The 23,805-nt window shown below is 37.2% G+C and overlaps 1 protein-coding gene across 5 annotated transcripts in view; it reads left to right on the forward strand.

The window, feature by feature from the left end:
- The window catches only part of ARMC8 (armadillo repeat containing 8), a 114,303-nt gene that overhangs the window by 52,473 nt on the left and 38,025 nt on the right, over positions 1-23,805 (forward strand). For 4 of the 5 annotated variants that reach the window (XM_011981770.1, XM_011981762.1, XM_011981778.1 and 1 more), the window contains 3 exons: positions 982-1,042; positions 3,308-3,508; positions 6,602-6,697. In XM_011981770.1, the coding sequence (XP_011837160.1) occupies positions 982-1,042; positions 3,308-3,508; positions 6,602-6,697 (358 nt within the window). The remainder of the gene's footprint in view (positions 1-981; positions 1,043-3,307; positions 3,509-6,601; positions 6,698-23,805) is intronic. The other variant, XM_011981784.1, reaches the window with a different exon arrangement.

Here is a 23,805-nt window from a genome sequence, read left to right on the forward strand (position 1 = left end):
TAATCTTAGTATTTAAGCTGTGGTTCTAATATTTTGGTGAGAATTTGGCATTTTCAATTAATTACTCATGAATTGTTTGGTTTTTGTTTGTATTTTTTGCTTGCTTTTTGTCTTTAAAACTGAGCATTTGCCTCTGTCAGTAAGGTAATGTTCTCAAGTAAATGGTTTCAGAAAAACAATGTGGTGACAAGCCTCAAGATAATAACAACTACAAATATTTCAGCCCTCTACAATATAAGTAAAATAATTTTACCTATTTGTTTGTAACTTGTGGTAGAAGCCAACATGGGATGTTTTAATTTTTTCCCCCATCTTGCTAAAGGAATGTAATCAAAAAGGAAATTCATTAATTTAAATTTCTGAAGCGCTTAATGTTCAGCGCCTGCCTAGGGAATACAAATTAATTATATTCTTATTCAAAGGCAGCTTACAATTGTTGTTCATTAAAACCAAATTATTGACTTGTTCCCAAAGCCACTGCTGTTAACCTCTGAATAGTTCATTTCTGATGGATAGCTGTGTTACAAGTTAAATGCCTCTTCTGTGATACTTCTGCTGCATCCAGAGTTAGAATATTCCAACTTCACTTCATTTAAACTTAGATAACGTGTTAATCTTATGTTTCATTTTGAACATTTTTCCCTTTTTATTATGGAAAATTCTGAAGTATAAAGAATACAACATGTGCCCAGCACCTAGCCTCAAAATGTGTCCATCATTAGGTTATTTATTTTTAAAACTATTTGGTAGGTTTTTGTTTTGTTTTTTTAATAGCTGGCTTCCCATCTGTATTTGTCAGTTAGTTTTCTTTGACTGTTAAATTGACTGAACCTCTGAAAAGCGAATTGTCAAAATCTTCACTCTCAAGATAAGTGATATTATTTGGTTTTCGATTTTTTTATAAAATCTTAAAGTTAAATAATTTTTCATGTAAAGCTTTAAACTCCAAGCAAAAACTTATTTTCTGCTGTCTTATTCCAGTTTAACTTACATGTGTAGAGCTGGAGCAATTCGGACAGATGATAACTGTATTGTATTAAAGGTAAGCTAATTAATTATCTTTAAAATGTGAAAATTATCCAGTTATGTGTTAAATATCAGTATTGATATTCATATTTCATTTTACACATTTATCATTGTAGTACGTGTGCATGGCATAGAATAATATTAAAAGACCATGCTTTCTTTTCATTGGATGTCATATAGTTTTTAAAAATTGATTTTAGATGTGTTTTGAAAGTCAGCGTGAAATAATTCTTTCATTGTCACAGCCTTTTCATTTTATGGTAATTAGGAGGATGTGGAAATTGTAAAAGTGTACAATTCAGGTGGAATAGAAAATATATTTTGTTCTTGATTGTCATTAAATTTGTATTACAGTTTTAGAGGCAGTTTGCTATTTTTGCAGAAAAAGACTGTATCATTCCTGTAGCTGATAATCAAAAGGCATAATGAAAGACAATAAGTAGATAACACATGAAAACAAGCATTGTCATTGTGATATGTCATATACAACTTGAATTTAGAAAAACCTAGAGAAAAGACCAGCCCTAAAAGTCCTAAAACCTGGGATTCTGGTTTTAGCACTTCCACCTCTGACTGGACATCCTTTATTCTTTTGATGCCTCGGACTCCAGATTATGAAAATTGAAGCATTAATTCCTGCTCATCTATGCCACAGGGTTACTGTGAGGATAACAATATATTAAATACATTAAAATGTCTTATTAGCTATAAAAAATTAAGTATAAATAAATTGATCATGTGTCATTTGATAAATATGAGATCTCACATTATGATTGTTCAAAAGGTGATCCCAAGGATAAAAGAGCACAAAGAAAACTAATATTTGCTTTAGTCTTTGAGGAAGACAATTAATTTAATGAGATCTGAACACTCCCTAAGTAAACAACTCTGCATAGAGTGCCACGGCCTTCCATAGCAATTATCTTGATTTATTTACTTCTCTAACCTTCCTCTTTTTCTGCATTCATAAAATGTTAGTAGTATATTCTTCATGTAGTAGTCATGAGCATTAAATTAAATAATTCGTGAATTTATGGTATCAATAAATATTAGTAACTAGTAGTGTTAGGGAAAAAAGAATAGGGCCTTCGCCTTGGAAACCTAGGGTTGAATTGTAAAGCTTCTTCTAGCCTAATAGGAAATTAGTAGTGAACGATAAAGTGCCAAGCTCTGTGGTAAAAGATTTAATAGAAACTTATATATAAAAGAGCAAAGCACAGTTGCCTGCAATATTTGAGGAAGACTTTCTATAATAATAACATTTCAATTTCTACTTCCACATTGTCCTTTCAAGTGGATCCATCAGGCTTAGAAATAGTAAATGTCATTTGAGACCAGCCTGGTCAACCTGGTGAATCCCCGTCTCTACTAAAAATACAAAAATTAGCCGGGCGTGGTGGTGAGCGCCTGTAATCCCAGCTACTCAGAAGGCTGAGGAAGGAGAATTGCTTGAATCCAGGAGGCAGAGGTTGCAGTGAGCCGAGATCGCGCCATTGCACTCCAGCCTGGGTGACAGAGCGAGACTCCGTCTCAAAAAAAAAAAAAAAAAGAAAAAGAAAAAGAAATAGTAAATGTCTGGAATATTTTTATTGAGAACCTAATGTAGATAAGTTACCAAAACCATTGCCAAGATTTTTGAGGGACCTCAGAAGTAAAATTGGACTCGTGGATACCACTACTAATTCCAGCAAGTTCTTGGGAGAAAACCTAGCAACTGTGAATGATACGCTTCACTCACATTATAGTAGAACTGGTGGAATCTGAGTAATGGTAAGATCACTGCAGTTTTAAAGCTGTATTTTGTTTTGGCAACTGTAGGTATGACTCCCCAAACCAAAAAATAAACCATATTACTCACTAATGAAGAGATAGCATACTTTTCCTAAGGCAAAATCATTCCTGATTAAACTGCTGGGTCTCTTTTAGGTAAATAAATAGATGGATGGGGCAGAACCATTAGACATGATTTGTTAGAGATTCTTAAATGTCTTTTACAAAGTTGTACAATAGAACTTGTCTTACTGGTCCCAAAAGCCTAATTAGAATTTAATATACTTTGATGTGTGAGTAGAGTTTATTGTGCCAGTACAAATGATTAATCTGTACTGAATTTTGCTTGTTTTTGCATTTAAAAAAAATCTTTTATGCTCTGGAAGTCAGTAAAGGAAATATTTGATCACAAACATTACTCCTGATAAAAGCTATTGAGTTGATTCAGTCACTATATGCTTAAGCTTTTACCTTTACCAAAAAGCAAATAATTAATCTCACTACCTTTCAGACATTACCTTGTTTGGTTCGAATGTGCAGTAAGGAGAGATTACTAGAGGAGAGAGTTGAAGGAGCTGAGACACTTGCCTATCTGATTGAACCAGATGTTGAGCTACAGAGAATCGCTAGCATAACTGATCACCTCATTGCCATGCTTGCTGATTATTTCAAGTATCCCAGCTCAGTGAGTGCCATCACTGATATTAAAAGGGTATGTTATTTTCCTTTTTTAGCAGCTCAATGGAGATTTTTTAGTTTTTCTTATTGTTCACAGTTTTGAACCAATTGATAACTACAGCTCAAAGCCCTTTTAAATAAAGGATCTTTTATCTTTGTTAACATAGATAATATTGCTTTGTAAGTTTTTGAATCCAAGTTGTTTAATATTTATTGTCAGGAAGTTTTTACTGAGCAGATAAGCAGTAAAGAAAATTGCATCCTGACTCCTAACTAAACCTCAAAAATAGTGGATTCTCCAAGCTGGGTATTGACATAACTGTATAGTCTTATTCTTGGTCATGGAATCATCTCTGTTTTTATATTCTCATTCTTTAGGTCAGGAGTAATCTTTTTGTTACAGGAGACTGAGTTGTCCCATGTTACTTTCCATCACAGTCTTTCTGTTTTGTTACCTTTCCTTATCTTCTCTTTTTTCCAGTTTCATACTGTGCTTTGTACCTGCTAGTGATAGCTAAAGCATCATTTAGTCTCGAATTTGGGACCAAAAAGGCCAAATTGTGCTTTTTCTGAAAAATCTAAGTTCCTTAGAATACATAGATATTTATTTTGACTTGTTGCGTCTTGGCCTATTTACCTTATCCATTTCTTTAAGCATAGGCCATGAACATTCTGTAAGAGAAAGTTTATTCAAGGAGGCCATGGTAGAGAGAATATTGCCTCTTAATTAGTAACCAGTACTGTTTCATGAATGTAACTGTATTTTTCATGCCAGTGGTTCCAATGGTAGCTATTCTTTTGACCTCTCCCTCATGCTTTTGAATTTCAGAAAACCCCATCTGGTAGGCAGTTGTTCATTTGGCATTTAACATTGAAAGTAAAGCAGACTATTAAGGGTATATCTTTACTCTCTTAAGAAGAGCCTAAAATAACCTTCATTGGTATTTGCGTTAGTAATGTACTCTACCCTCTGGGTATTAAACTTATGTGTCTGCTCTTCTTTCACTAGTGGTGTTTTTCCAGTAGAAGTGATTGGTTACATACATTTAACTGGTTGCCTTGTCTGTTTTCCTTCTGGTCGTTTTTTCACACTGACACTGTATCTCACCAATATAAAGATACATGAGCAACCCTTAACTACTGCCTCATGAACACCCTGAGTTGACCACCCAGGAAGGCAAATAAAATGTCTTGATGGCCATGAAAGTAAGGAAACATAATTTTGAGAACATGTAGCCTATGCGTATGCAAATCATTTAACTAGTACGTAGATCATCCCTTCTATTAGTTTTTCCATTTCATTTCCATCAGTAAAACTGTAACAACAATAATCCTTAAAAATGACTTCCTAATACCAAACTTAAGTAATAGTTTGTTTTGTCATCTTTATTTTTGATGATAGATTATCCAAAGGTTTCTGACCCCAAAAGTATAGACACTAGACCCATAAAGAGAAATCTTCACATGTTAATAAATTTGTGATTTTCATGATATATTAGTTCAAGTCAGTATTATATCCTAATTTATGACTAGAATGTAGTTAAGACTTTTAGATAATTTTAGAACTTATCAAAGTGAGTATTCTGTATTGGGAAGTTGTTCCTATAATCCATCAGTGTCTGCTTTGAATAAAAGTTTTGGAGCTATTGAGAATTGCTTTCAGAGCCACCCCAAATTATATATATATGTAAAAAATATATATATAGTCTTTTGCTTTTTGTGGAATTTTTTGTTACCTATGTTATATTACCCAACTGAATTTCTCCATCTTCACGCACAGTCAGTGACAACTAAAATTCTCCTCACTGATCAAGCTATACCACTGTCAGTGTTTTCTAGCTAATAATACCAGTTAGTTCTTTAGGAAGTTTCAAAAGAGGATCTCAGAATGTTATGAACAACACCTACATCATCGGATGAGTGAACCTTTCCAAAGTAACTTCTTTGGAGAAAGTGGTATTCATTTGGATGATTACATTAAGGCTTTTAGTTATGAGATTATTTATATTATTGGTAGACTTTGTATAGTTACTTGGTCATAGTCGGTCATCGAAAGTATCCTGAAAATATGCTTCTGTTTTATTTTTACAGTAGTTTGGTGATCAAGTTTATAGAAGAGTTGATAATTAGTTATGCATGTTTAAAGATAGCATTATTTACTTCATGCTGATAATTTTGATGATGCTCTTGAAAAAACCCATACCCAACATAAATCTCAGATAACTGTAATAGATAGTAATGGTTACCATCGTATACAGTTTCTTAAGCGTTTTCACAATGGGTTCTCTTTTTCTAAAAGCTTTTTATTTTTTTAATTTTTATTTATTTGTTTTTGAAGTGGAGTCTCGCTCCGTTGCCCAGGCTAGAGTGCAGTGGTGTGATCTCGGGCTCACTACAACCTCTGCCACCTGGGTTCACACCATTCTCCCACCTCAGCCTCCCTAGTATCTGGGACTACAGGCATCTGCCACCACGCCTGGCTCATTTTTTTGTATTTTTAGTAGAGACGGGGTTTTACTGTGTTAGCCAGGATGGTCTTGATCTCCTGACCTCGTGATCCGCCCGACTCGGCCTCCCAAAGTGCTGGGATTACAGGCATGAGCCACCGTGTCCGGCCTCTAAAAGCTTTTTAAATGCCAAAATTAGGCCAGCACTACTCTTAATATTTCAGAAAATTAGGGAAAACCTCCTAAAGACATTGTTGCGATATCATTCAGGTTATCAGCTGTAGTCCGGGGCTAGAGAAGTCTAGGTGTGCCTTCTTTTGAAGGAGAACATTTCAAAGAGCTGCTGCAAGCAAGCTTTAGTGCCACTAAAGCTACCATTTAGGAACACTGAATTTTGCAGAGTCAGAGATTCACAGTGGTTTTTCATATATCAGTGTCAAATGTAGTGTTCACTTTTAGATAGAAGCATACCGTGTGCATTTTAGGTCACATTGATACGAACACTGCAAGGTCTCAGTCCTATGTGAACAGAATCCAAAAATAACTGGGAAATGTAGTTAGTGACTGGGAAATTCACTAAAATCTAAAAGTTGTTAACTTTTTTTTCCTTCAAGTCAGTTAATGTTATTGAAAGTTTAATTTATGGACTGAGTTGGAACATATCCTTTTTTTCCCCATAGCTTGATCATGATTTAAAACATGCTCACGAACTCCGCCAGGCTGCATTCAAGCTCTATGCCTCTCTTGGAGCAAATGATGAAGACATCCGGAAGAAGGTGAGTCTGGGAGAGGGGCGTCCCCCAGTCCTGACAGCCAGCAGGCAGGGAGTGACGTCAACCTGAAAGTCGTGGTGAAGAGCACTAACAGTGACTGTTTGAATATATTAAAGCAGAGTGACTAAAGGCATAATTGAAGAATGAATGGGACCCGGATTTGGGGGGTTGTTTGTTTGTTTTTAGAACGTAGAGTGGCATGGCCGTGCTGGAATGACAAGTAACTGGCGTGCTTTTTTTTGTGTCATTAATATGAATTATTATGTTGCACATTTTTGCATGTGTTCTGATAAAAATCAATTCTAGCACTGTGAAGCTTCAGACACCTTGAAAGTCCTAACATTAGAATTGTAAATGTTATTTATGGAAATACCTTCCAATGCTATTGAGAAATTCAAATCTCTATTGTATATTGTTCTTTGATATGTGGCTTAGTTTTCTGTTTTGATTTTTTTTGCTACTGTGCAAGTTTAATGTGAATAAAATCTTTGTGGAATGATGATTTTATGTTTAGTGAGTGGTCATCTGAATTTTCCAGCTCCCCAGAAAATGTATACACTTGTATAGCACCCTTATGTTACTGAAGCCTAGTCTTACACTGAACTCATGTTCTTGATGAGAATACTTCTTGATGAGGAGTATAGTGGTAAGTAAGCTCTGACTTGGCTGCCTCCACAAACCAAAAGCTGGAACTTACCGCTCAAAAACATGTATAACCTAATAAATTCTACACAAGGCTTTCAGGACCATCAGAGAGCAAAACCACATGTTCTGTCTTGAGCCATAGCAGAAAGAGCAGATTGTTCATTATTTACTGAACATGATGATTTATGAAATCTGCCTATCTGCATTAGTATTTTAAGGAGCACTGTGAGAGAAGTCACAAAGTATTAGAGTTTATCATGATTCAGATGAGTTCTTCAGGCCCGTAGAAAGAGGAGTATGGAACAACCTTACATTTGTTGAAATAACTTGAAAAAGAGCCACTTCCTGAAGAAACTGAAGTAATAGCAATAAGATTCGATGTGTGAGTAGCTTTGATTTAAAATCAATGCACAAAGCACAACTAATAAATTGAATGTTTCCATGTACCTCACTTTATTTCAGTTAACAAGATATTTTGACTTGAAGTGTTTTTAGTATATCCCTATGAAAATCATTTTTGGTACATCTAAGTTTTCATTTATAAACTTTTATTTCAAAGCAAACATACTAATCATATGATACATATATGATTTATGGATGTTGATGTTAATGTTCAGTTTAGATATGTGGTGTATTGCAAGGAGAGAGGCTTTTATAACAATAGATTTGAACATTTTTAAAAAATTGGACTGTATAACTTAAATACACAATTATTTGGTTTGGGATGGTTATTAGGGCCCGTTAGAAACAGGAGAAGTATTTTACCCATTCTTAAAGCTCTAAAAAGCCATCTCATGGACTGAAAGGTAGATAGACAGATAGACCACAATGGGAAATAGGATGTCCATTTGTACTTCTTTGTACTTTTTTGTTAATAAACTGTTGTTTTGGAATTAATGACTTAATTTGTGATATCATGTTCTAGAAATATTTGCAACATGACAGTCTGATCAGTAGTCTATTAAAACTTGTATTCATAATGTGTATAATTTCCTGGTAAGGCTAACTCCTGATCATTTCTGTAGAAAGATGACAAATAAAGAAAAAGTTATAATTATTAATTATAGTTTTTTGTGTGGTAAAGCAAAGATACTGTGATATGTAATGGGGATTATATAACATTTTAAGGAAGATATTTAATTTCTGGGAAATTAAGTGTTTGAATAATTTACAGTTCATAGTAACTACTAAAGAGAGAAATTGTAAAATGGAAACTATAAAGTAATTTTGTGATAAAATCTACTTGAAGACTGGCCATAGGAGTGGAAACATTTTATTTTCAGTGTATAAAAAATGATAAATGATAACACTTTTCTTTTGAGTGCATTTCTATTTCCTTTTTTGTTGTTGAAATAATTATTTGGGTAGATTTTTGTTTACTTTCTCCATGAAATATTTATTTCTTATTTATACTTATGTCTTATGAACTTAACTGTATTTTTTGTGTAGATCCTTAAAGTACAATGTTTATTGTTTGATTTTTTTAAATGAAATATTTATGCTTGCCAAGATGGAATTTCAGTTGACTGAGTCAGTAAGTAGAGAAACTGAGTTAATGAGTGGAGAATCTCTGAAAGAAATTTAAAGGACTGTAGATCTACTTCTCCAATTCCTACTTCTCCCTGTCAAAAACCCACAAAAAGTTTGTTTGTTTCAGGAGAAAAACATGAAATGTTCAGTTGGTCTGCCATTTAAATTAAAATTGGGAACATAATTCAATACGTTCAGTAAATAATATGTATCCTAGTGCCCTATTATGGCCAGTTAAGGAAAGGCAGAATGAAGAAGAGAAAATAAAAGCAAAGTAGAGACAATGAGAGGTATACACAGTAGTAAAGGAGAAGGACACTGGCCTCTCTGCATATAATTGTGTCTCTTTTACTGCTTCTAAAGATGTCTGAAGGTCTGCTGTGTTTTCATTTCTTGATACCTTCTCTTTGGGCCAGAGAAGATTAAGCTGACAATGGAATGTGACCTGTAGATCAGAGATTTAGCGCCCCTGCTTTGAAGCAGTGTTGGTGTATTCCCACTGAAATAAACCAACTGTATAACATTCCCTGGAACTTAATAAGCACTCAATAAATATTTGTTGAATAAATATAGAAATGAAAATGCAGAAATCATACACAGAGTGACATTTTCTTTAATTTGTTTGGACCTTTATCCTGTGTAGAGCAAAATTGTTATTCTAATTCTGAGTGTTGCATCCTTTATTACTCTATGGCATACTTGAAAATTTCTTAATTTATTGTGGTGTCCTGTCAGCTAGAGTGAAGGAGGGTGGTGCTGGTAGAAAGAGTTGTGCAGGGGAGAGTGAAAAATACTGGCATTTACTGTGACATGAAGAGGGAGAAGAAGCCCCAGAAAAGATGGAGGATCACTGAGCCTGGCAACAGTTGTGACCTGGCCATGTTAAGCTTAGAAGAATTCAAGTTACCTGTAATAGTTGATCCTGACTCTGAATGGATTTTGGTTAGAGAGAGTAAGAGCATAGTCAGGAATTGAGAGCTCAGTGGAAGAAGGGTCCAGAACACATTAGCAGTAACTGCAGTGACAGCAGTGCCAAGTAAAAATTAGCTCTTACCTCTGCCAAAGGGAAAATCTAGTTTCTAATGATAATCTTTACCATATATTAATGCTGATTAGGAAGCAGAAGTCCAGTTAATGGAACATTAAAAATGGAAGAAGTTAAGATACGAAGCAAAATAGATCAACAAACTATTTCAAGTTCTGGCATCCCCAGTCAATGGTTAAGTCACAAGAGGCAGCAGTGGCAAACAATCCTGTAATTTTGAGATAGATTCTTCTATGACAATTAATTGCTGTCATGAAGACCATCACTTGATTAGGACCTATCGATCACCAATTAGGTTGGAAGTTGAAAAAGGATTATCTCTCTCTTACTCGTCAAGTAACTAGTAGAACTTGTTAGAAATGTTAGTGAAAATTAAGGGAAATTAGAAGTAAAGTGTGAATTAAAATTCAAGGAAATTGGTATACTAACCAGGATGTTGGTTTTATTTTTGATAAAAGTAAACACATTTCAAATGTTAAGCACGTGTTGTAACCTTCATTCCCCTGGGGCACCTGACTAATGGAGCCTTGGAGAAAGTTTTCTGCTTAAATTTGAATACTTCTATTTTAGCTGGAGATTTCTTTTGAGGAACTAGAATGTAAGCTCCATGAGGGCAGGGATTTATTTGTGTTTTGTTCATTAATGTATTCCTAGCATCTACAACACTGTCTGTGCATAGTTGACAATAAATAATTGATGAATGAATGAATGAAAAAAATGAACACACAGACAAGTGGATGAATGAGCAATATTGCATTATTAAGCACCCATTGTCTTATATGCACCTGTCTGCATTAGGAACTTTCCTAACCTCACTAGCATTTCTGTCTGTGTGTAAAGGCAGGAAATTTGAAATAGAGAAAATATACATCTGGTCATATAGTCGGGGTTTCACTATTATACTTAGCATAGAGAAAAATGCAGGAAATTCCCATTTTTTCAAGAGGCAGGCAGTCTTGAGGGCTTGTCTTCCACTTGCTTGGCTATAGGTCAAAGAAAACATGCTTTATGGTATTGTACTTGCTTCATTTCAAAATAATTTTGACCATTATTTTATCTTTCTAAATGTGTGACTTTTTAAAAGTTTGTATCATTCACACATGTGAATCTGGACCAAGTTTTCTAAGGATGAAAGTATGGTTTGGTTTATAGAAATTAACCTTTCAGGAATCAACCTGTTTGTAAGGTTTTATATATATTGATATAAAATATTTTTCCAGTTAGTATCTGATTTTTAAGATCAGTTATTCAATTCTGCATAGACTGATTGAACTACCTGCATTATATAATATTGTCCACTGGGTGGAGGGAAGGAGGCAGGCAGGGAGGGGAGATAAAGATCAAGAAGGCATAGCCTTAAAACTTAGCATTTATAACAAAACCTCAATAAGTCAGAGGAGAGTAAGGAATGAGTGACCAGTAAGAATTTGCTGAGGGCTCAGAAGTATTTAGAACCAATTAAAATGGACGTGTTTATCCATGGAGCTATCCTTGAGTCAATTTAGAATTTAATAGCTTAATTTTTGGTTATTTTAAATACTTTCTAAATGGTTTTCATTTTACATTCTCGAGAATTGAAAACATGAACTCTTAAGTTTTTGTTCCTTGAAGGAAAACAAAATTGTCCAATCACAGTGGCTTTATATGACATGTGAAGAAAGCCAAGAGTGACATTAAAAAAAAATTTTTTTTGAGAAGTATAGGCAGAAGAAAAAAAAAAAAGGAAAGCAAAGAACAAGAATTTGTCTTCTATCCTCTTTTTCCTAGCAAAGGACGTTACGACTGCAGATCATTGTAAATATGTGATACAATGTACTTAAAATATTTAGCACAGTGTCTGCCACATAATAGGTGCTCAATAAATGGAAGCATTTATTAGGATATCTAAATAATTCATTGGGAAATTAAAAATATATATTTTTAAGTATGTTAAAAGATGACCAACATTGAGGTGTAAATAAGAGGTTGCAATGAAGAAAGTGATTTTATGCTATAAGTTGTTAAAACTTTATTCCAGTAAAAGAAGTTATGTTTTAGAAACATAGGCTCTTTCTGTAGAGTATTTCTTGATAACAAAATGTCTTGTTTATAATTTTATTCTAAAATTTAAAATACTAATTTTAAAAATTATTTTTATAGCATGCCCTCCAAAGTGTGTTAATAATTGGTTAAAATCTTAGATAATAGATGTCTTAAGTAAGGAGGCCAAAATCTACCTAACTTTGATCACCTAAGTATTAATGCTCATGGTTGTCAGGGATGTCATTTCTTCAGAGTCATCATTCATATAAAACCATATCCCAAAAATATATGTTCACATTTTGAACCAATGTAATTTTTTCTGTATTTTCAATGCTGTAAAATTTTAAAGCATAGTTGTAAATTTAGGTCAATCTTTCTTAATATCTTTCTGTTATCTCTAAAGATTGCTGGCTGGGTATGGTGGCTCACGCCTGTAATTCTAGCACTTTGGGAGGCTTAGGTGGGAGGGTTGCTTTAGCTCAGGAGTTCGATACCAGCTTGGGGCAACATAGCGAAACTCCATCTCTACAAAAAAAAAAGCAAAAACTATCCAGGCGTGGTGCCAGGCGCCTGTGGTCCCAGCTACTTGGAAGGCTGAGGTGGAAGGTTCACTTGAGCCCAGAAGGTCGAGGCTGCAGTGAGCCGTGATCACAGCGTCACACCACTGTACTACTGCACCACTGCACTACAGCCTAGGTGACAGAGTCTCAAAAAAAAAAAAAGGATTGCTGAGCATGCATTCACTTTGAACATTTTTATTTATTACTAGTTGATCTTCTGGGTAACAGTATAAATGTACCATGAATTTATATTGTTAAATATTTTGTAAAGTTTAATGATTCGAAATGGGCATTTAAAAGGCACAGCATCAAAATTTTTTATTTTTTTCTACCATGAAATCGGGCAGATGCAAGGGATTATTTCTGAGCCTTAGCCTGCATGTTGAAACAAATACCTTGTACATTTTGAAGGTTTTCCATGATACCACAGAAGTAGCACCCTTCAGGACTTGGCTCTGCTACTGAATAGCAACAAATTCATTCGGAATTCATAATTCCTTGCCTCAAACTGTGGTTAAGTTGTTAGTTACCTTCTTAAAGCAAATCCACCAAAGAATTTTATGTGAACCTTGCAACATTCATTCACAATGGTAAGTATTTTTTAAAAAATTACCATGACAGGACCAGGTTTTGCCACTTGCCCACAGTATTGAGACCTTTGGCCTTCAACATATTGAAAGAAGCAAACCTGGGAGTGATAATGCTATATATATAATAGAGGTATTTATAAAATAATAAATTTTTATTTCATAGTTTCATTAAATGAAGATATAAAATTGAGGGTTATACTATTTGTGGTATGTCCTTTGTTTAAGCCATTGAAAGTATGAAGTACAAATTGTTTTATTGTTATCTAGTTAAAAGACAGAGGTTATATACACCAAGAAATGGGCTAAAATATCTTTATTAGATCTGTAAATCTAAAATTTGTGACTTAGTTGGATTTTCAAGAACATTCTTTCTGGAAATGAATGAAATGTTTGGAATAATTAAATATTTATGGAATAGTAGAACTTGAAAAGATTAGGATTGTGATAAGAATCAGGGATTGTTGCTGTGCTCTTTCCTATGATTAAAGTGCTAGCATAGGAGTTGGTGAACTACAACCTATGGGTACTATTACCTACATTATAATTCTGTACCTTGCAAGATAAAATTTTTTTTTTGCAGTTTTTGATGGTTGGGGGAATTAAAAGAAGAATATTTTCTGATATATGAAAAGGAAATTAAATTCAAGTTTATGTCTGTAAAGTTATATTGCCGTATGACCTTGTTGGTTTATGTGTTGACTTTTGACTATTTTGCACTACCGAGGCAAGTTGAGTAGTTGTGACAGAATTGTATGTCCCACAAAGTCTAAAATATTTACTGCTTGGGCCTTAAAGAAAAAGTTTGCCCACCCTGTGCATAGCTAACTAGAAACTCTTTTTTTTTTTTTTTTTTTTAGACGGAGTCTCGCACTGTCGCCCAGGCTGGAGTGCAATGGCACAATCTTGGCTCACTGCAACCTCCACCTCGCGGGTTCAAGCGATTCTCCTGCCTCAGCCTCCCAAGTAGCTGAGATTACAGGCACCCGGCACCACGCCCGGCTAATTTTTTGTATTTTTAGTAGAGACGGGGTTTCACTATGTTGGCCAGGATGGTCTCAAACTCCTGACCTCATGATCTACCTGCCTCGGCCTCCCAAAGTGCTGGGATTACAGGCGTGAGCCACCGCCCCGGCCTAAATAGAAACTCTCATAAACCAGTTTGGTGAAATACCAAACTTCCCATACACCTGTGTGTACTGGCATATAGAAAGAAACAGAGCCCTGACCAGAAGAGGGAGAAGCCAGTTGTCTGACTTTCTGAAGAAAGGCATTATCAATTGTTGGCAGTAGACATTGTCACTGGATACTTTCCTACATACTGATTCCTTTGTCTGAATGATTTTGGCATGTGACAGCCCCTAGAAAAATTTGATTAAAACTATGGCTTTGGGTTATGATTGGAAATCTTACTGGGTTCTGTGCATTGGTTAGCAAGGGTGTCTGAATAAGATTTTTCACTATGCTCGAGAGAAGAAAAATCTAGTTCACTTATTAAGCAAATGTCTATTAAACCTTTGCTAAATATAAAGTGTTAGGTGGTATGGGGCATGCAAAAATCATATAACTCAGATATTTAAGTCAACAGAATCTGTTTGGGAAACCATATACAACAGAAATATAACTACTACCATTTGTTGAGCAGTCACTATGTGCTGGACCCTGTGCTAAGCATTAGCACATTCTCTCCCTTAACCCTCATACCACCCTATGGTACTACAATTTTATGTAGTTAGGGAGATGAGACACTAAATTGCTATGTAGTAATTCCAGAGCTTCATATGTATAAAAAGTCTGCCCACACTGAAAGCCATTTTTGCCATGAACAGTGCACCCAGATATGATTAAGATATGACTGTGATTGAAATAACCTATTATGAATGAGTCTGGAAAAGTCTATCTCTTATAAAGAAGTTTATTTGGAAGATTTCTCACCTTCTAAAATACTAAAATCATTTCTCCAGAAGTTTTGACCCATAGAAAATGAGGGACCTCCATATCTGTGTTCCTTCTGCATTAATTTTAAATGTTTTTCTAAGGACACTGTCTAAATATGATTTTGTTATTCTAGAGAGAATTATCCAGAATTATGTATCAAGGTACTATATTTGCATTTTATTCTGTAGACAGCTTCTTTATCAGAATAGAATTAAACTTCAGGCAACATTTTGAAATCGTTGAATCTGTTAATAGGTTACTCCTTTGGCAATGGTTGTCACTGGAATGTAAGCTAAGTAAAAGCAGTACCCGGCATATTATACTGTATCTATTGAGTAATTTGTGTATGTCTGGACCTGAAAATTTAGGCAGCTAACCGGTAGGGTAATAAAAACTATGAGGGTGCATGACTGTGTATATAGAGGAATAGGGACTGAACAGGCACTGTGCTGCGCAGTTCCTGGGCAGTGAATCGTTCATGTCCCCAAGATGGCAAACAGGAGGAGACAGATGGAAGTCTCAGTTATTTACATCATAATTTATAATGGTTTTATTTATGTGTTAAAAGAGTGTAATTCAGTGGCTGTTTAGGCTGTATTCTGCCGTTAAGCTAATGATTATGAAATTGAACTCATAGAGAAATATTTTTTGATAGAAGTATTGATCTGTTTTTCTACAGTATAAGTATTTCTGATGTAATATGTTTATACCTTTGGTTTTGGGGAAAGGAAAAGTCAACTCGAGAAAACTCCCACTTTTCCGCAAAGTGTAGGGAAGTTTAGAATTTTCTTCTAATGTTTCTTCTGAACATTTAACATAAATGACTTTCCCAGCTAGTAAGAAAATAAAAAGGTGTAAATGACCTCAGGTGTAAATGACAAAATATCATGAGGCTTAAAAGCAAAAATGAAATATAGAAACTTAAGAATGGACCCACAATATGTACCCGTCTTCTTTATCTTCTACCCCTAAAGTGAAGTGATACAGTTCCCAGCTCCCAGGCAGGCAGGCAGGCCTACAGGAGAGGCTAGATGGGGATTTAATTCAGTACCTTCAAGAGAAAGGAACAAAAAGAGGCCCTACAGACCATCTCTTAGACAGTGGAGTTTTTAGGTCTCCAGCTGAGAAAAGATAGACTATTTCCTCCCACCCCATGCCTCCCAAACATCGTTCTGTTGACTCAAAATCATGGAGTTAGAGAAATTTGGTATGAATGTGGGAGTGGATAGCAATGAAAGAGTGAGAGGAGGGAAGAAATACTTTGTCAAGTGTTTACTGAGACCCCAGAATATGATATATTCATCAGTGATCTGTTCTAAGAGGAGCTGAACAGCTTTTTCTCATTTAGAAAAAAACAAAGGCTGGGTGCGGTGGCTCAAGCCTATAATCCCAGCACTTTGGGAAGCTGAGGTGGGTAGATCCCTTGAGGTCAGGAATTCAAGACCAGCCTGGACAACATGGTAAAACCCCATCTCTACTAAAAATGCAAAAAGTAGCCGGGCGTGGTGGCATGTGCTTATAATCTCAGCTACTCAGGAGGCAGAGGTGGGAGAATCGCTCGAACCCGGGAAGCAGAGGTTGCAGTGAACCTAGATCTCGCCTGGGCGACAGAGTGAGACTCCGTCTCAAAAAAAAAAAAAAAAAAGGAAGAAAGAAACAAAACAAAACTGCCTTTTACTTTAAAATTATTTGCTAGAGGAAAATGTCTGAACATCTTACATTGGAGCAGTGGCACAGATATTACATAACAGGGTATGGATGGGAAATCCTACAGTTTTTATTCACAACAGATGAATGGAACTTGTGGCTAAGGACAGTAGAATGTTAATTCCCTTTGGTTACTGTCTGCTAAAGCTAGGTCCTGATTCTAAAGTGGAGGTCAGATGAGTTGAAATGTCAGTGGAACTCTGTGGTTTCTTCCTGGTTTTTCTTGGCTTATCTTTTCACTGACTGGCATCCTCTCTGATCTTTGCCATTTGTACCCCCAACCAAAGCTGAATCATTGATTTGTCATTTTCTCTCTAGGAGGTCCTGTAAAGTATGTCTTTTTTTCCTTCTTGTTCAGTTTATTAATGATGCCCTCTCTTGCCAAGTATAGTACACTAATGTTTATTGGCCCAAGATGTCAATATATAGTCTGTGGTTTCTACAGCAATGATAACTTTTTATAGTTCTTTTCCTCTTTCCCTGTTTTCAAAGTCAGATCTCAATTTAGTTATTAAGGCTAAGCAAAAAATCTCATCCTTACAACATAGTGAATAGAAAGGCCCTCATACTGGAAAACTGAACCTGGAAACTTTCACAAAAGCCTATTTGGAATTAAGTTGTATTTGCCTGGCTATTGTGCACATTCACATAAGTGATGTTAAGAGAGAGCCCACTTTGCCACCCACTGCCTTGACACCCCTACAGCCCACCCACTTTGAATTGTCTGAGAAGTTTGCTTGTTTGAATTGTCTGGAAGTAAGAAAACTGGGGGATGGGGAAGGGTGCTCTGGCTGCTCTGCTGCAGTTTGCCTGAAGAACCTGGGCCAGTGACTTAATCTTTCTGAACTTCAGAGACCTCAGATAAGACTATTCCTAAGACCTCTTCAGATATTAACATTATTTAGCCTAAAAATGAATAGGCACAAATGTGTTTAGTTCTGTCAGATAGTTATGTCCACTGCATTAAAAGAATGCAGTAAGAGAATTGGTTTTCCAGTTGAAATGATTTAGGAGCAAGCACTGCAGCTGCCCTTACTTGATTCGTGGAAGACCATGTACTGTTGGAGATTTTGGATTTGCGTTTGTTTTTTAGTCTTCGGTTTGTTTTTGTTTTTGTTTTGCTTTGCTTTGTTTTAATAAAGGAGAAATGATATGAGAATATACTCAGGAATAATACACATTAGGTGCTCAAGCATTTGCATGATGTATGTGGCATCATGTCTTTATCCTGTGGTCATCTTATGAAATGACATGGTCACTTCCTAAAACCTAGTGAGAGATTGGTTTTCCATTTGGGGGAGTGGATCTCTCCCCTGACTCTTGCTGATTCTACTCAGTCTACCCAGATAAGCTGGTTGTACATGCCTATTTCATTCTAGTATCTGCCTTCTTACCTCATGGCACTTCTCTTTCCTCCCTAGTCTCTACCCCATTTCCAAAACTAGTGTCTTGATGGCGCTGACATGAGATCTTGGGTTTATAGTGCTCGTTTCCTTAAAAAAACAAAAAAAATTAAGTGAGGAACTCTAGACCTTAAATAAATGGTCCTGCTAGGAAAGACTCAAGTGTGTGCCCTGGGACTTGTCTTTATTGACACTTACGAGACTAAAGCATTGCCATCCACACCCAGCAGGTCCAGTCTCTGTTATACATCCTTTTTCCTTGCCAGACCTACTCTTTCTCCCTGACCTCCTTGTGCTGCACCCTGCTTGGCTGCTGAATCCCTCCTGCTTTAACTAGAGTCTGGATTTGATACCTTATCCACTTAGATCTCAAATGTCTGCGACTTGTGACTTTGAGAGTTTAATTGCAAGTCCTTATTCTTTCTGGCCAGTTTTGTCTTGTTATTACTCATAATCCATTAAAACTTGCTCTGGAAACTTTCACAAAAGCCTATTTGGAATTAAGTTGTATTTGCCTGGCTATTGTGCACGTTCACATAAGTGATTGATGTTAAGAGAGAGCCCACTTTGCCGCCCACTGCCTTGACACCCCTACAACCCACCCACTTTGAATTGTCTGAGAAGTTTGCTGACACCACCAAGAATCTACCCGGTTTCAGTTTTTACATATTTTGCTTGACCTTCAACACAGTTGAAGCTAAAGGCCAAGCTAAAGTTTTTCTAGTATCTGAAGAATGTTTCATCATGGATAAAGCTGGAAGAATAGTTTGTCTTGTTTTTTCAAATACCATGTCTCTGACTCTTTTAGTTCTTTATGTGCTCAGAGGAAAAGATGGTTTATGTCCTGGCCACAATTAAATTTTGGATCTGCTAGAGCTCATGGAGCGCCGGGACATTCCCTTGTAGCCAAAGGCCGATTTTCAAGTTGTTGGAGTTGCTGTGTATACCATAAACCACCACCTTAGTATTATCTGGATTCTGCATTTTCCCCATGATCCTCTGGACTGAGTGCTTCTCTTTCCCACTGGTCATGAAAGTCTTGTCCCAATTACAGGGGGCTCAGATCCTGTTCTAATAGATCCTTATCCACTCCTGCAAGAGCAGCAACGCAAGAGACAGTTTGGCAAAAGTGTGTCATAAAAACTAAAGACACCAGCAGGGAGGTATACAATACCTAGTCCATTGACCTAAAACAGTCAGTTGAGGATGCAACATTTTTTGTGTGACTTAGTTTTGTAGTTTACAGCCCAGGCCGCTAGAAAAGCCTAGAAAGAAAGATGGCCTCCTTCACTCTGAGGATTCAGTCTACTACAAGTACCCCTTCTGGCTGGGCACAGTGTCTGTGTAACAGAGGGCACTGTCTCTTTTTCTTTTTTAGCAGATCCAACCAGCTATGCCACAGGGTATATTTGCTGAGCTATGGCCGAGGAGTCTCCAACAAGAACCATGAGGGAGAACAACTTTCACCTTTACTTGGCATTGCTCTTACATCCTGGAAGGACCTAAGATGCCTTTGCAGGGTGCTAGGACTTGGCACCCTCCATCATATCAAGGCTGTGGAGCACGGTACTGGGGTCGTTAAAAGGCACCATGGAGAACTTGTTTTATTGCTGTTGGCTTTCCAGCCCCATGTTTGAAAAGCTGTCTGGTGCACTGCTAAACTTTCGTATGGGTCAGAGGGCTGTGGCAGCAGCCACTACCAGCTCCTTCCCTGCTGACCTGAAAATTTTTTCTCTGGACTGGATTCCAAAGCTTTTCCTGTCTTGTGATCACATTTTTGTCCTCATTTTTGTCATTGTATTCGCTATAATGCCCTTTGTGTCCATACACAGATGGTCTGCATGCCCTCAAGCTTACAAAACTTGGTTAGATCATATTGTCCATACCCTTTTGGAATTCAAAGTTTACATTCTAATTTTGTATTGTTTTTCACTCTCACTCCCAGACTGATATCTTGATGGAGTAGGTGGACCAGAGATTCAAGCCTGCTTTCTAGAACCCTAGCAAGGTTACTGAATTCTCTCCACTACAAGTTCAGTTACAGATTCAGGCCTTCTTCTACAGACATTCTGATAGACTATGATCTAAGAAGGGTCATCTTGTGCCTGAAGGGAAGACACCTCCAGATAGTTTTATGTCCTGACTTGGAAAGCATTTACCAGCCACCTTATAGCTATACTCTGTCTCCAAAGTATCAGGGACCATATACCCCTAGAAACTTTAAAAGAAAGTATAAAGCTACACTCTTAATGTTACAGTGGTTGAGCCCTAACGTTTTTCCACTGTCCTAGATCGTAAAGTTCCTGTTCTTGAGAAAGGATGTCTTCCTACCTTCCCTTTGTAGATGCTTGTTTCAGTGTGTGGCCCCATGGTCCCTGTCATTCCCAAGGTGTTCTTTCTACCATGAAACCAAGCACCATAGCACTGAAACATTTAATTGTGCTTGCTTATTCAATACTGTGAGTTTGGTAGAAGCAAGGGCTTTCTCTTCCTCACTATTTTGTCTTTGAGTTTCAGAATCATGCCTGGCACTCTCTGGGCACTCAGATGTTTGCTGAATACATAATTATAGAAATGCAAGTAGGAGCTGTGCCGTTTGCCTTTCCTTGCCTTCTCCTTTAGCACTCTGACTAGACCTGAACCATTCTCCAGCCTCTTCTCACCCGCCTTCTTCCCATGTTCCTTCTAAACAACATGGTAGTTTTGCCCAGACTGACTAACATGATCCTTGTTCACCTGCTGATTACAAAAGATTGGAGATAAAATAATCATTACTGTATCTCATTTTACTGAAGGCCCAGAGAGATAAAGTAAATTGCCTAAGATTATACAGCCAATCCACTCCATAACATTCCATTTCCCCTGCTTCACCCACTAAGCTGGCTATCTACTCATTTTATTTCTGATCATCACCCTTTCCACAGGTCCTTTCATATCAGCCTTCCAAACTTTGGGAAGAGGCTATAGTCTGGACTTTAGCCCATATTAAGCTTGTAGATTTTTCTTTCCCATCTCTTGTGTGGAATTAGGCTTTTTCTTGGCGCTTAGCAGTTTGGCTATACTGAGATGATACTTTATTAAATACCTACGATTGCTACACCATTCTGGTTCTTTGGTAGATTTACATCTTTGGTTGAATGCAGCCAGGAAACCTTATCTAGAAACCTCTTTCTCAAGTCTTGACCACACCCGGGGCAAGCATCTGGAGCCAATGCTAATAGTATTTCTCAGTTCTTTCTGGGGAGTAACCATGTGTTCAATCCATCCTTATTTCTACCACCACCACATTATCTGATGACGTAACTGTATCCAGTACAGGTAGTTGTTTCTCCCAAGTTATCACTTCTCATTCTTAAGTAAAAATAATTTCCCAAGGCAGAAGGATCTTTCAGGCATAAGCATCTAGTCCTCCACTGCCTGAAACTTTTGCCCTGGGCTTTTGTTTCCTTCCCATACTGAAGGTACTGATTTGGCCTTGTCTGTTTCAAGAACAGTGACTAGTGCATGATTAAAGTAACCCAGCCAGTCTTTGATGGTTGCTGTAGCACAGAGGATTAGGTAACTTGGAAAACACACTACTGTGACCACCAAGGAAATAGTAATAAGGTCCCAACTAGTTTAGTGGAGTGCGAAAGGAATGAATATAAGGTATAGTGCTAAGTAATTTGCTTTGGTTTTTTGTGGTAAGGTAAGAAGAGTTGGGGTCAAAATTAGCACAAATGTAGGGCCTGGGTGGCTAGGAGAATGTTAAAATACCATTTGCAAAAACAGAAAGACACAGGGAACAAGCAGGTTTAGCCAAGGCTAGCGGGTGGGAGGACAAATTCAGTATGAGACATAATAGATCGGAAGTTCCACTGAACATCCATGTCATATTTATTAGGCAATCAGAAGTATGGGGCTAGAGGTCAGGAAAGAACTCTAGAACAGAACTTTAGAAAATTTCCCATACTGACTTGGTTTTGAAGTCACAGCATTGTTATATATATGTGGAGTAAGAGATGGAGATGGATAGAGCCTTTATTGGATATATGCCCATTTAAAGATGGGAAGTGGGGAGAGGACTAGCTTCAAGAGGTTGAAGTTTGGGCATTTATGCCTTTTAAACAGGATTGAAAGTGAGAGGTAGGGCAGAGTAAAGATGTGAGAATGTTATAGAATGGTAATTTTTGGATCAAGGTAGAAGGGCTTTGAGCTTGAAGTACCCAACCTTGACAAGAGTAAAGAAAACAGCAAAAGCATGGAGACCTTTCGTCAAAAGTGGGAAGTTGCAATGTGTGTCCCCAAAATAAAACAAGGTCCCTACGAAGATGAGGTGGGCACAGAGTGGCTGCGAGCATGAGGGAGGCAGGAAGAATTTGAAGTAAGAGGTAGCTACTGTAGGGAATGTTGGCATCTCCAGGGGGTTACAAGGCTGGTCACCAGCAGTGAGGGTGCTGCTGAGGTGGAATAGCTTACACGGAAAGAACAGCCATATTTGGTGGTTTTTCTAGAGCAACATCAGCAGTTGGGATCTGGAGCAGGAGTAATGAGTGGTGGGAGGACAGTGAAAAAGGGAATCTGTCTTCTAAGTGGAGTGTCTGAGCAGGACATCCATGCCAGGGGGGAAAGGTATAAAAGAGTCACAAAGAGTAGGTAGACTGAGAAAGGGAGGAGTTTAGGGTGAGGTGACAATGAGGACAGAGTGGTTGTGCATATCAGTAAGAATGAATTAGGTTTGGTCTGGGGTGAGGAGTAGATCAATATATAAATGTTTTAGAAACTAAAACACCAGATAAAAATTACCATTCCTAACCTACAGCTAAAACGTGGTTCCCTGTTCCTTTTTTTTTTTTTTTTGAGATGGAGTCTCGCTCTGTCGCCCAGGCTGGGGTGCAGTGGCCGGATCTCAGCTCACTGCAAGCTCCGCCTCCTGGGTTTACGCCATTCTCCTGCCTCAGCCTCCCGAGTAGCTTGGACTACAGGCGCCCGCCACCTCGCCCGGCTAGTTTTTTGTATTTTTTAGTAGAGACTTGGTTTCGATCTCCTGACCTCGTGATCCGCCCGTCTCGGCCTCCCAAAGTGCTGGGATTACAGGCTTGAGCCACCGTGCCCGGCCCCCTGTTCTTAATAGATGGTATTTTCCCTGATCATTTTTAGTTTCAACAATATTTTCTTCCCTTCCTGTTTAGGCTGAAACATCCTGAGGTTTCCTACTCTCTCATATTCTAAGGTCAGCCTTCTGAATCCTCTCATTTTAGTCTAGGTCAGTGATCTTCAACCTTGGCTGTGTACTGGACTCACCTGAGGAGATTAAAAAAAAAAAAAAAAATTTAGGTGCCCAGCCCTGACCCTGGAGAATCTAATTTAACTGGTCTGCTGTATGTCCTGGACATAAGGATTAAAAAAAAAAAAAAAAAAAAAATTCTCAGTTGCAGTATAAACAGCCCTGCAACTTGAACCATATGACCCAGTAGTCCCCATGATATTATAGGTATCTATGGTGGGAAAAGACATGCTGTGTAGCTATGTCAAGCCACAGTGAAAGGACCACAATATGAACCCATAAAATTTTGGAGCAAGATCATGCCTTTTGCATCAGAAAATTAGACACCAGTTGAAAAAAGAGCTCCAGTGTACTACTGGGATCTAGGAGAGATGAGTACCTGGTCTGGAATATCAAATGACTGTGCAG

This window comes from Mandrillus leucophaeus, unplaced genomic scaffold, assembly GCF_000951045.1.
Source record: "Mandrillus leucophaeus isolate KB7577 unplaced genomic scaffold, Mleu.le_1.0 Scaffold1050, whole genome shotgun sequence".
NCBI classification, from domain to species: domain Eukaryota; kingdom Metazoa; phylum Chordata; class Mammalia; order Primates; family Cercopithecidae; genus Mandrillus; species Mandrillus leucophaeus.